The sequence below is a fragment of the Mastomys coucha genome, unplaced genomic scaffold, assembly GCF_008632895.1.
Source record: "Mastomys coucha isolate ucsf_1 unplaced genomic scaffold, UCSF_Mcou_1 pScaffold1, whole genome shotgun sequence".
NCBI classification, from domain to species: Eukaryota; Metazoa; Chordata; class Mammalia; order Rodentia; family Muridae; genus Mastomys; species Mastomys coucha.
Window position 1 is genome coordinate 77,736,643 of NW_022196891.1, and position 12,622 is coordinate 77,749,264.

The 12,622-nt window shown below is 42.9% G+C and overlaps 1 protein-coding gene across 1 annotated transcript; it reads right to left on the reverse strand.

Annotated features, from left to right (window-relative positions):
- Positions 1-1,195: 1,195 nt before the first annotated feature.
- On the reverse strand, positions 1,196-12,579 carry LOC116104738 (histone H3.3). The gene is made up of 4 exons (XM_031391214.1): positions 12,438-12,579; positions 10,712-10,862; positions 9,144-9,297; positions 1,196-1,832 (listed from the first exon to the last, which is right to left on the reverse strand). The coding sequence occupies exons 2-4, from the start codon at positions 10,837-10,839 to the stop codon at positions 1,704-1,706; spliced, it is 411 nt and encodes a 136-aa protein (XP_031247074.1). The 5' UTR covers positions 10,840-10,862; positions 12,438-12,579; the 3' UTR covers positions 1,196-1,703.
- Positions 12,580-12,622: the final 43 nt, after the last annotated feature.

The window sequence follows — 12,622 nt, forward strand, 5'->3', positions numbered from 1 at the left end:
TTTATAAGGAAAGAAACCAAGCACGCTAGTAGTCTCCGGTTCCCTAAATCTTAAGTTAAAGGACTAAGTCCAAGAATCCTAGCATACTCTCCACTTGTAAACAACTGGTCCCAGGCAGGGATATGCCACAGTCCTAGGTGAGTGATGGAGGTGCTTTGCAAGCTCTGGGCTTTTGGGCTCCACTGCAAACCCAGTGGGGAAGAAACCAGGTAGGGCTCTGTAATCCTAGGAGAGTATGAACTCAAGACCAACTTGGCTACATAGTGAAATCACCTCAAAATGAAGAGATGTTCTTAAAAGCAACGAGGGGGCCATAATTCCAGTGGACTTGGAGATACAAGGACCCACCCAAGGTCATCATCTGGAGGTCAACCAGAGCTACAAACAAGAGAGGCCTGGACTTAGAAATCGAAAGGACACCAAGTCTTGCCTATAGCACATTGCTGCTGTTTGAGGGTCAGCCAGTGATATATAACCACATTTATATTTAAGACAAAAATGCACCAGCAGTCAAAATGCCCAAGAGATTCTTATTTAACAAAACCCATGTAATGCAAGCTGGCCTTAATCAAGATATAGCCTGAGTGTTGTGATTATTAGGATGAGCCACCAGTGTGGACATTGCTGGGGACTGAAATGAAGAATTCTACGACGGGCAAGATGTTTATTGAGCTACATGCCCCAATTCATTTTTTTTTTTTTTCTGCTATAGCTATGTGGCCTTGACTGGCCTGAACTCAAGAGATCTGCTTCTACCTTCAAATGCTGGGATTAAAAGGCATGCACTACCATATCTGGCTTTAGCAAATTTTAATAAGCACCTATAATTTAGTTTCTAAAAAATAACCAAGAGACTGCCAAATGGCTCGTTGAGTTCAGTCTTTTCCCTGCCCAATTTAACATTCCATGTCCTTCAGACAATGTTACAACTTCATGTCATTATTGCACATTACCATGTAATTTCAGTTACTATGACATTTTAAAATAGCAAACACTATTTTAGATTTTACCATTAAATGTTTGATAACACAGCACAGCGCGCCTGACTGTACACTGGGTCTTTTAGGATTCGAGTTGATTACTGATTTAGGTTTTCAAAACAATCTTCCTTCTCTTATGCCTCAAGAGTTTTTTTGTCAAATCATTGGATGTTAAACTTGTATTTGTAAGGTTAATAATAAAGACCAGAAGCAGGTATAGTTTAATGTATTTTAATAGCAAACTTACAGGAACAGCACAGAAGACAGACAACATTAAAAACATGTACTTGCATGTAGGACAACTCAGTTAGAAAAGTATAGTGAATGGATGGAATCTACTGTATGATAAAAATGCTACAAACACCATTTAGTTGCCGTCAATAAGAAATTTACTTATTTTAAAAAAATCCAAATGCTGGCATTGTCCAGAAAATTTTAACAGGTTTATTTATAATTGTTATAAAGTTGAACTGTTGAAATGTGTTCACTGAAACATTTTGCTTGCATTAATGCTTTACATCTTGCATTTATATTAAAAATTCACACACAAATGAACGTGGAGAAACTGCCAATACCTGATTCTGTCCCCTATGTTTCCAATCATATACTTAGGTACCTTTGACCCCATGGAAAAAATATCTAACATTCAGAACTACTGATAACAGGAAGAAGAGGAAAAAAAAATTTTTTTGAGAATGAAATGTTTCCCCTCATAGTGGACTTTTAAGCACGTTCTCCGCGTATGCGGCGTGCTAGCTGGATATCTTTTGGCATAATTGTTACACGTTTGGCATGGATAGCACACAGGTTGGTATCTTCAAAAAGGCCAACCAGATAGGCCTCACTTGCCTCCTGCAACAATAGAAGAGAAATTACTTAATGGCATTGCTCCCAACAGTTAAAAATACACTTATATAAGTAGAGTCCTTTTAAAAACTTTTTCTTTTCTTTTTTTGAAGACTTATTTTATGTATACATGTACACTGTAGCTGTACAGATGGTTGTGAGCCACCATGTGGTTGCTGGGAAGTGAACTCAGGACCTCTGGAAGAGCAGTCAGTGCTGTTAGCCATTGAGCCATCTCTCCAGCCCCTTTTTTTGTTTTTGGTCCCCTATCCCCCAGACTAACCCTGTCTCTGTATAGCTCTGGCTGTCCTTGAACTCAGAAATCCTCCTGCTTCTGCCTCCCAAGTGCTGGGATTAAAGGCATGCACTACCATTGCCTGGCTTTTTAAAAACTCTCAAAAGCTCACATAAAAACCTGTCAAAGTGCTTAAGTTCGCAAATTTTTCTAAAACCCCACAAAAACACTTTAACTCTCCAAATGTTAATGTGCTCTCCAGTAAACACACAGCCTCAAAGAAACCAACTAATTCTAACATTCTATCCTTGCAAGTGGAAGCAAATCCAAACTGATCACTAAGCCAGCCCAGGATCTCTTCAATGGAGAAAAGGTGACTACAGTCCTCAGGTTTACCTTCTGGTTACACTTTGCAGCTCTGAGGACTGTTACCTTAGGACCTCATCCCTGGTCCCCCCTGGCCCTGCAGTTCTACACGGACTGGCTTATTGCCAGCTCCACAGTCCTCTCTTCCAGATCCTTAATGTGTAATGGAACTTGCTGTACTCTATCAAATGTTGATCCTGTCATACCCCACCCTTCCCCTTTCACTGCAAGATTCTTCAGGGTCCTTCCTTCCTTTCTTTGGTTTTGAGATAGGGTTTCTCTGTAGCCCTGGCTGTCCTGGAACTCAGAAATCCACCTGCTAGGATTAAAGGCGTGTACCACCACTGCCCAGCCCTTTGTTGGTGTTTTTAAAAGAATTATTTGAGTTTGATTGTGAGAAACATTGGTGAAAGGGAGTACTGGTACACTGTACTCAAAACTCCTACTCTAGGAACCTTAGAAACAGCTTTAAAAAGGAAGCCATGCCTTTAATCCCAGCGCTTGGGAGCCAGAGGCAGATGGATTTCTGTGCCCAAGGCCAGCCTGGTCTACAGAGTGAGTTCCAGGACAGCCAGGGCTATACAGAGAAACCCTGTCTAGAAAAACTAAAAACAAAAGAACCCACCACCAAAGGCAGTGTGAAGAATATATAGAATATGTATATACTGGAAAGGTTTCAAAAATCACAAGAACAGTGCTGGCTGCCTTTGTCAGCTCTTCACATTTTCTTTTTCTTTCTTTTTTTGGAAGACATGACCTCTTATAGAAACCAGAGCCTACCAATTCAGCTAGGCTGGACAGATAGCAAGTTCCAAGGATCTCTATCTCCGATTCCCTGGGATCATAGATACTACTGTGTCTCTCTTTTCCTGTGCACTAGGGATCTGAACCTAGGCCCTCCCGTTCATATGGTGAACACTTTAAAGAATGAACCATCTTCCCAGTCCAAACCCAGTTTTTTGAGATCTGTCACTATGATCTGAACTGAACCAACCAGGCTAGGCAGGATGACCATCAAGTCTCTCTCTCTGCCTCTTCAGCATTTACAAGCAACAACGACCATGGACAGCTGTTTGCATAGGTGTTAGGGACTCAACACAGCTCTTCAGGGTTGAATGAGAAGCACTTATTCTCCAGTCTCTATCTTCATCCTTCAAGGAATCCTTATTACCTTACTATAAAAATCTGCCTCATGGGGGCTGGAGAGATGGCTCAGTGGTTAAGAGCACCAACTGCTCTTCCAGAGGTCCTGAGTTCCAATCCCAGCAACCACATGGTGGCTCACAACCATCTGTAATGGGATCTGATGCCCTCTTTCTGGTGTGTCTGAAGATAGCTACAATGCACTCATATACATAAAATAAGATCTTGCCTGGCAGTGCGGGCACACACCTTTAATCCCTGCACTTGGGAGGCATTGGCCAGGCAGATTTCTGAGTTTGAGGCCAGCCTGTTCTACAGAGTGAGTTCCAGGATAGCCAGGGCTATACAGAGAAACCGTCTCAAAAAAACCAAAATAAATAAATCTTTAAAAAAAAAATCTGCCTCATGCAAAATTTATTATTCCAGTATATGTCTGTAACAGCTGTGACTCTTACCTACCTTTACGTTCTAGCTCAAAGCTATTCCATAAAGGGCTAAGTGGTACTACTCCCATGGTCTTCATAGTGAAATTATACTCTAGTTTCTTGGCATTTACTCTGGCCCTACTATCCAGCCAGCGTTTAATATCCGTCAGTTAATTTGGCAAGAGAGATCTTATTCCATGTAATGCTTTGTTCCCATATAGATGTTCTGCATTGCAAACCCCCAAATTCCCACAACTTGCTTCTAAGCCATTCATACTCGTTATCTTACGTATTCCAAAGATTGACTACTCAGGGTCTCATTTTTGAGTCTACAAGTGGGTTAAGAAGTCTAGAAAGCAAGCTAGGGAGATGGCTCAGTAGGTAGTTGTAGATCCCAACAACCATGGAAACTCACATGGTGGAGGATCAAGTCCTATGTGCACAATCAACACACACGACTGTAAAAATAACAGAAGGGTGCTAGGTACAAGTGGCCTGTTCTCAGTAGTTTACAATGTACACGCCTTCCTGAAGCTCCTCATTTTGTGTAACTCAGCCTTAGAATCAGCACTGCTGTGAAATGCAGCACAAGCCTGTAGGAAGTCAGCAAGGGCCTCCTTTGAGTCATTAAGAGCTGTATTCTCTGTAAGATTATGGGCTGGACATTCTCACACAGACATTCTCAGTTCTATCAGCAAATATTCCTAAATCCCTTTAAGATTAAGATTGTAAAGAGAGCCTGGCCTGGTGGAACACGCCTTTAGTTCTAGCACCCAGAAGACAGAAGCAGGGAATCTGAGTTCAAGACAAGCTTGGATCTACACAGTAAAATCCTGTCTCTAAATAAAGTCTTAATTGATAACTTAAAAATGTAATTTTGAAGTGGCAGAAGAAAAAAATCATCTTATAACCTGACTTTATAACATTTGAATACATTTATGGTCTGACTGTCTCAAAATGTTCATCCTTAACCTAAAAACATTTTAGTTCAAGCTCCCTGATATTTAGGGTAAAGAGTTTAAACACTACATTGGTCAATTCCCTATTATCCCTAATCTCCCTACCTCTTTGAACTATGTTTATTTTTATATTTCTCTTCTTTTAGTTGTAAAGTCATCGCTATAACGGTTTCCATTTACTGCCAACCATTAAATGCAAAATGCTAAACAGAAAACAATATTTTTTTTGAGGCTGGTTTTACACTAGTCCAGGATGGTCTTAAAGCTCAGTGATATTCCTACGACAACCTCCCTGGTCCTAGGTGTGGGCCTTCACACCTGGCACACATTCCATCCACTTTAAACTAAACTAACGAACAGGACACTGTGCCAGGACTGGTGGCCCAGGTGGGCAATCCACACTAGCTACTCAATCAAGAGGCAGAAGAACTGCCCGCTTAGGACAAGATCTGCCTGAACTAAGTGAAGCCCTGCCTCCAAGTTGGCCAGCATGGTGATGGATGATGTCTCATCCCTGTGCTCACGAAGCAAAGGCAAATGAGTTTAGGTCAGAGTGGTCGGCAACTTCAAGGACAGGCAGACTACACAGAAAGACCCTGTCTTTAAAAAAATAAAAAATAAAATTAAGCAAGCTGGGGAAACAGTTCAGAGTATTCTATGTAGAGTGCCTACACGGGGGAGGAGGCCCTTTTTCAAGTTCCATTTAGGACCACATAAAAGTTCATTGTCCTACCTCCTTTACGGTTTCTGTTACTGTGTCTAAGTTATAAGTTATTGTTTATTATATTATAGTTTAAGAAAAAGACCTCAGTGACATACAGGATTTGAAATTATGAAGTTTTAGGGATCCTTTGGGGCTCTTAGAATATATGGGTGGGTGACAAGCATATTTTAAAATTTAAACAATGTGCGTAAAAAAAAATTATAATGCATGTTTTAACCACCAGCTTTTCTACCTAGCCTTTCTTTCCAGAACAAGGTTCTGAGATTTATGAATAAACGCCTAGGCCATAAACTTTGTGCCTCCCCCCCCACCTAGCTTGCAGCTTATATAACCTGTTTATTATTATAGTCTATGTCTGCCACATGGCTGGCTACCTCTCCTCAGCTTCATTCACCTGACTTCCTCAGACTTTGGGTGAATCTTCCTGCCTTTTCCTCTTTCTCCCTCTGCCAAATGTCCCACCTTCTAACCCTGCCTCAGCCATCAGTTTTATTGACAGGTGATGGTTCTACAATGTGCACACGCATGTGTGCTTGTCTATACATGTACCACATCTATGATTCATGTTAGTGCATCCCTAGGAGGGTGTCAGATTCCCCTGGAACCGGAGTTACAGGTTGTTGTGAGCTGTCTGACGTAGACAGGAATTAAAGCGGGACTAGCAGGCCTTTAACCACTGTTAAAAGTGGTTAAAACCAGTTCCTGTAATTTTTTTGTTTTGTGACAAGGTTTCCTTGTGGACCCCTGGCTATCCTGAAATTACACTGGCCTAAAAACTCAAGAGACTAGCCTGCTCCTTCTGTCCAAATGCTGGGATTAAAGGCATGAACCACTACCACACCAGTCTGTCTAGAAAAGACAGAATCACAGTATGTACTCCAGGTTAATTTTGAACTAGCTTTGTAGTGCAAACTGGTGTTGACTAATAACTCTCCTGACACTATTTGAGTGTTGGCACTAAAGACTATCATGCCCTATCATGTCCAACTTAAATTGTGTAATTCTAAAGCCAAAAATAGAACACCTTGTTTTTAAGAGAGGTTTACTGTGTAGCCCAGGCTGGCTTTGAACTTACACCAACACCCCCGCCTCAGGCTCACATGTGCTGGACTTATAAAAGTTCTGAGTCATTGTAACAGATTAAAAAGCACTGTTCAGAATCCTACTTCACCTGCTTCAATATCCTTCCACTTCAGCAAATGACAAATCTTTTTTGTTTTTGTCTCTGGTACCTCGGGCCTTGTATATGCAAGAACAGGACTACTAGGCAGCACCTCCTAACACTTACAGAACTCTATGACCTTACAACTAACCTATATTCTCACAAATACAAGAAAAGATCACTGTATTTTTTAGTTTTTATTTACAAAAAGATCTCACTATGTATATGTAGTCCTGGCTGGTCCGGAATCAAGAGACCCATTTGCCTCTAGCTCCCTGTGTGCGGGATAAAAGACACTGCCATGCCCAGCCAAGACTGCTCTTTTCAGAGCTATGGTGTAGCTGGTTAGAGAGCCTGTCTAGCCAGACAGGGGTGCACACCTTTAGTCCTAGCACCTAGCAGGCAGAAGCAGGTGTTAAGGCCAGCCTGGGCTACAGAGTCATCCTACCTTGGAGGGAAAGGAGAAAAGCTAGCCTAATATGCACCTGGCTCTGGATTTAATCCCATGCACCATATAAAATAGATATGGAGCTTGCCTGTAATCTGTCTTCAGAGGCATGGAGAATCAAGAGTTCAAGGTCACCCTTAACTACAAAGCTGGCTTTCTGAGCATAAACCTAAACAAACTCACTCGTTCAAAAAAAATCAGGACATTTAAAAAATGTGCGTATTTTACTCAAAATCATGCTTACTGGTGATTATGTAACTAAATAGTAGTAACAATGGATGTTATACACGAATGATTTTATATACGTTTTCCAGTCAAAATGTTTAGTAATTTCAATAGACAAGGATTTAGCATTGCATAAGGTTAAAAAATGCTGGAGTTACAAGTACACTGATGTGTTAAGCACATCCTACCAGTAATTAGAAAACAAAAGTAGCTCATCCTGGGACTTTTAGTAAACACATTTATTCAAAGGAATTCATCGATAAGCAGCTACTGAAACAAAAATAAAATTCTAAAGGAATAGTATGGGAAGATCTTGATAGTTGAAATTTCAGTATTTCAACCCATGTAAATTTATTAGATGCCTATTCTTGAATTCACCAATCAAATGAAGGTTAGCCTAACCATAGAAACAGCTCAACCAATCACATATCAGAGTTGAATCCACCTATCAAATCTTTCTCAAATATAAAAGCTAAGCACAGCAACAGTAATTTTTAAAATCCTCCAATGATCATGTGCAGTACTGCCCAGCAACCTACATTTCTACTCCCTCTGCTTCTGAGGGTGCTGTGCATGCGTGTGTATGTGTCTGTGTGAAGGGTCAGATCCTCGGGAACTGGAGCTGCAGTGAACGGCCATGTGCTTGCTGGAAATTGAGCCCTGCACCTCTGGAAGAGCAGTAAGCACTCTTAACCACTGAGCCATCACTGCAGCCCCATCTTTCATAGCTGAGACACATTCGTCAAATTGTGTTAATCTCAATTTTAATAGTTATAAGTTATTAGTGCTTCCATATACAATCAATCCAGATCACTGTTCCCAACACTAGAACTAAGACTAAATAAATTCAGCCTGTGCTTCCTACTTAATGTGAACTCTATAGTTCCCTTCAGCAAACCCCATGTGTTCAGTCCTTGTTCCTTTACTGACCCACTTGTCTTCAAGCTTCTTCTTGGCAGGCAGTCCTAGCACGGCCACCACTGTATATTCTTGAATACTGCCTATTCTAAGAATTTTTTTTTTTCTAAAAAGAGAGTCCCTCACTTTTTAAAAAAGATTTATTTACTGTATGTAAGTACACTGTAGCTGTCTTTAGGCACCCCCCAAGAAGAGGGCACCAGATCTCATTACGGATGGTTGTGAGCCACCATGTGGTTTTTGGGATTTGAACTCAGGACGTTAGGAAGAGCAACCAGTGCTCTTAACAGCTGAGCCATCTCTCCAGGCCCTCCCTATTCTAAGAATTAAACTACATCCTCACTTGTTTCTCTAGGACCAGGACACTTCAGTTGTTTGAAATGACCAAGAATGGACCTCTAGCTCTATCCTGAAGTCTTGTAACATCCATAAACCAAGCCAGTTTTAGGCATCACTTTGCAATACAAGGTTAAAAATTCTAACTGGTAATAATTACATTAAGCTTTTGAATCAATTAGGATTTAGATTTTATGCATCACCTTGAACCTACCAAGTGCTAAGATTAAAGGTGTGCACCACCACTGGCCAGCTACCCTGAACCATTTAACCTTACAGGCTCATAATGACAGTTACACGAAAACAGGATGTGTAACTGCTCTTGGTACACAACAGGAACAAACAAAATGAGGGTCCTCCCCACCCAGCCATTTACCTGCAAAGCACCAATAGCTGCACTCTGGAAGCGCAGATCTGTTTTGAAGTCCTGAGCAATTTCTCGCACCAGACGCTGAAAGGGGAGCTTGCGAATCAGAAGTTCAGTAGACTTCTGATAGCGTCTGATTTCACGGAGTGCCACAGTACCAGGCCTGAAAAGTTAACATTTAAGAAGTTGTTAGCCAGGTGGTGGTGGCGCATGCCTTTAATCCCAGCACTTGGGAGGCAGAGGCAGGCGGATTTCTGAGTTCGAGGCCAGCCTGGTCTACAGAGTGAGTTCCAGGATAGCCAGGGCTAGAGAAACCCTGTCTCAAAGTGGTCAGCTTTAAAGAAATGTAATTTTCAAAAGGACCCACTCAACTGTTCTTCAACACCCATTTTCACAGATCAGTTTTATGACCTGAATATTCAATCCTGTTAAGAAAAAGATCACCTTTACAATCAAAAAAAGCATAAAGCAGTTTATCAAAGCCATATATTCATTTTCACTTTCACGCAAACATAACTCATCAATCCGTGCTAAGAATTAAGACTTTGAGCTGCTGTGGTATTTTATGCTTGTACCAGAGCTCAGGGTGCAGAGGCAGGCGGCGTGACAGGAGCCTCATCCACACACTAAGTTCCAGGCAAGCCTGGGTTACATGAGGCCTGCCTTTTAAACAGATAAAGCTCAGGACCACATTAGCTATTGGGCTAGCAGTAAAGTCTCCTCTGAGGCCAGCATCAACGAGTCTCTTCTGAGGCCAGCATCACTTTCCTTTGCCCCATCTAAAAGGCTTATATAATCAACAACTCACTTGAGTGTTTTATCTCCCAGCATTCTAGCATCAGTCAATTAAATTTGAAAACTTGTTTGCACAGTTTTTCCCATAAGAAAAATTTTTGTTTTTCGAGGCAGGGTTTCTATGTAACAGCCCTGGGTGGCTTCAAATTCAGAGATCTGCCTGAGTGCTGCAATTAAATGCCCACCACTGCCCAGCCAAAAGAAATTTTTAAAAGTTACTGCCTACAGGATTGTTTTCCCTCTAGTTCTGACTTATTTCTTCTACTCTTGTGAGCTTTTCACTGTAAAATCTGTCTACGTAAATTTGGGCAATTTGTGCCCTCTAATGGCTGATGTCCGTAACAACACTGGTTATATCTAAATTAAATGAGGTAATAATAAAGGAGGGGGAAAACCCACCAAGTAAATATGACCAATGGGAACTTTACTGGTCTCCCTACTATAAATTATTACTTTACCACAAATGAGCTACCTAAAAACACGTGTATATGACTTTACTAGTAAAAAAAATAGCTATTTAAAATATTAACGTGTCCTATTACTAGTTGAATACTATGTCTTTTTAGGTTTTTAGATCAGATTACAACTTCAAAATTAAATGTTGTCGATCAAACTGAATAATAAGGTACATACACAAACGAACATGCATATATATTCAAGCAGCAGCAATCATTCAAAAGAGAAACATCTTTTCCCCGTAGCAAAAGTATGACTATCTTCCTGTTAAATTACAGGGACATACTATTTAGACACTGCCCCATTCCTCACCCTTTTATAAATACCTGTAACGATGAGGTTTCTTCACCCCTCCAGTAGAGGGCGCACTCTTGCGAGCGGCTTTTGTAGCCAGTTGTTTCCTGGGTGCTTTACCACCGGTGGATTTGCGGGCAGTCTGCTTTGTACGAGCCATGGTATGGGCACCTCCTTACTTACCTAATCAGTGTTTTTTAAAATAAAAAAACAAAAAAATCGTATTCAACTAAAACATACATATTATTCCTGCCAGAAACCCCCCCAACCAGGAAATTAATCAGTATGGGGGGCTGTTATATAATTAGTTTGGAAGGGCACGGATTACACCTATTACCCAAACATGATTTAAAACAAACCGAAAAACTGTCAGCATTAATACTCCACAAAGCTAATTCCGAGCAATAAAAACGGCCAAAAACAGAGAGACGCGCCCCCCCCCACAGCTTTTGATCCAGTTCCTTTAATTAAAGTAGAAATTAGAAACGTCTGCAAACAATCGATCGCAAACAAGTCAAATGAACGAAGCCACAAACACAGAAAGGTCGAGTCAAATTACAGCAAAAAGAAAAAAAATAAAAAACCTTGAAAAAAGGTTTCAGCGCTCCCCCACCCCGCTGCCCCCCCTCGCGCCTGGCAGTTGGATTGCTGTAAATATCTAAAAACATTCTTGAGGTTTGTTTCTTTATAGTTATGTTGACAAAAAGGCGTCTCGAAAGACAAGAACAACAGCCATCGCCAGTGAGCAAAGCATTCCACAAAGCCCGTCCCCCTCCCGGGCTTCGCTATGGCAGCCGACTGCCCCGCACCCAGGCTTAATTAGCGCTCGACACCGGCCGCCCGGCCCACCCAGCACCACATAAACTTTTGGTTCTGCCTCCCCTGGGTCCCTAGGTTCGGGGTACCCGAGCTGCCCGTCTCGGCCCCCGCACCCCGCGCTGGCAGCGAGCGACTCGGCTCCCCAAGACTAGCACAAAATGGAAACAATCGGAAAACGTATCCGATTCCCTTCCAGAGAGACACAAACAGCAAACCGTTCGAAAATACCCCGTCCTCTGCCACGTGCCGCCCGCTCTCCGAAAAATGCAAAAGTTCTTTTTTTTTGTCTTGTTTTCTGCGTTTCATATGCATCAAGTTTCCTTTTCTCCAAAAAAGGCAAAAAAAAAAAAATGTTCTTAATTTTCCCCCCCTTCCATTTTAAAATGGGGAAGAGAGAAACGGGGAAGGAGGGGGGGGAATATGGTCGGTGACCAGAGAGGAGAGACAAGATGGTGAAGCTCAGGCACAACTGTAGGGAGGCAGCAAAAAAAAAAAAAAAAAAAAAAAAAAAAAAAAAAGGCGAGTTAGCCCGGGGTGGAAAGCGGCGGCGATTTTACCCGCTTGGCGCCCGAAAAACTGGGGCCTGGGACCCGGAGGCGGCAGTTAAGAGGCTCGCGCGGGACGTGGTGGAGGTCTGGGGTCCCGGGAAGGGGCAGCGGGAAGGATTTCAGCGAAGAAAGGGGAGCCCGCGGCGCCGGAGGGAGATAGGCTCGACGCCGCGGCGGTGCCACTGCTGGGCTGAGACGGAGAGACAGAGAGCCGGGGGAGCCGCCGCGCCGCCGCCGCCCGCGGGAGGCAAACTCGCTCCCCATCTCCGGTTCTGCGCCAAAAAGTTTGCCGGTCGAACCCCGGGGGGGTGTGGGTGCCTCCGTGGGCCCCCACGAGGCCGACGGCGAGCGGGGCCCGGCTCCGGGAGAGCGGGCAGACGGAGAAACTTACCCCCCTTCTGCTTCGGCTGGAGCTCGGCGAGCGAGAGGCGTCGCTGGCGTGAGAGAGCGGCGGCGGCGCGGCGAAGGCTGCGAACACAATTGAAAGATGGCTGACACCGAGGCTTTTCCCCCCACCCACCCACACACGCGCCGCCCCGCCCCGCGCCGCGCGCCAACCAATCATACACAATGGAG

Coding starts and splice junctions, on each gene's coding strand:
- LOC116104738 (XM_031391214.1), bottom strand. CDS start 10,839: ATGGCTCGTACAAAGCAGACTGCCCGCAAATCCACCGGTGGTAAAGCA. Junction 9,298..10,711: donor AAGAAACCTCATCGTTACAG/GTATTTATAAAA, acceptor TTAACTTTTCAG/GCCTGGTACTGTGGCACTCC. Junction 1,833..9,143: donor CAGCTATTGGTGCTTTGCAG/GTAAATGGCTGG, acceptor CTATTGTTGCAG/GAGGCAAGTGAGGCCTATCT.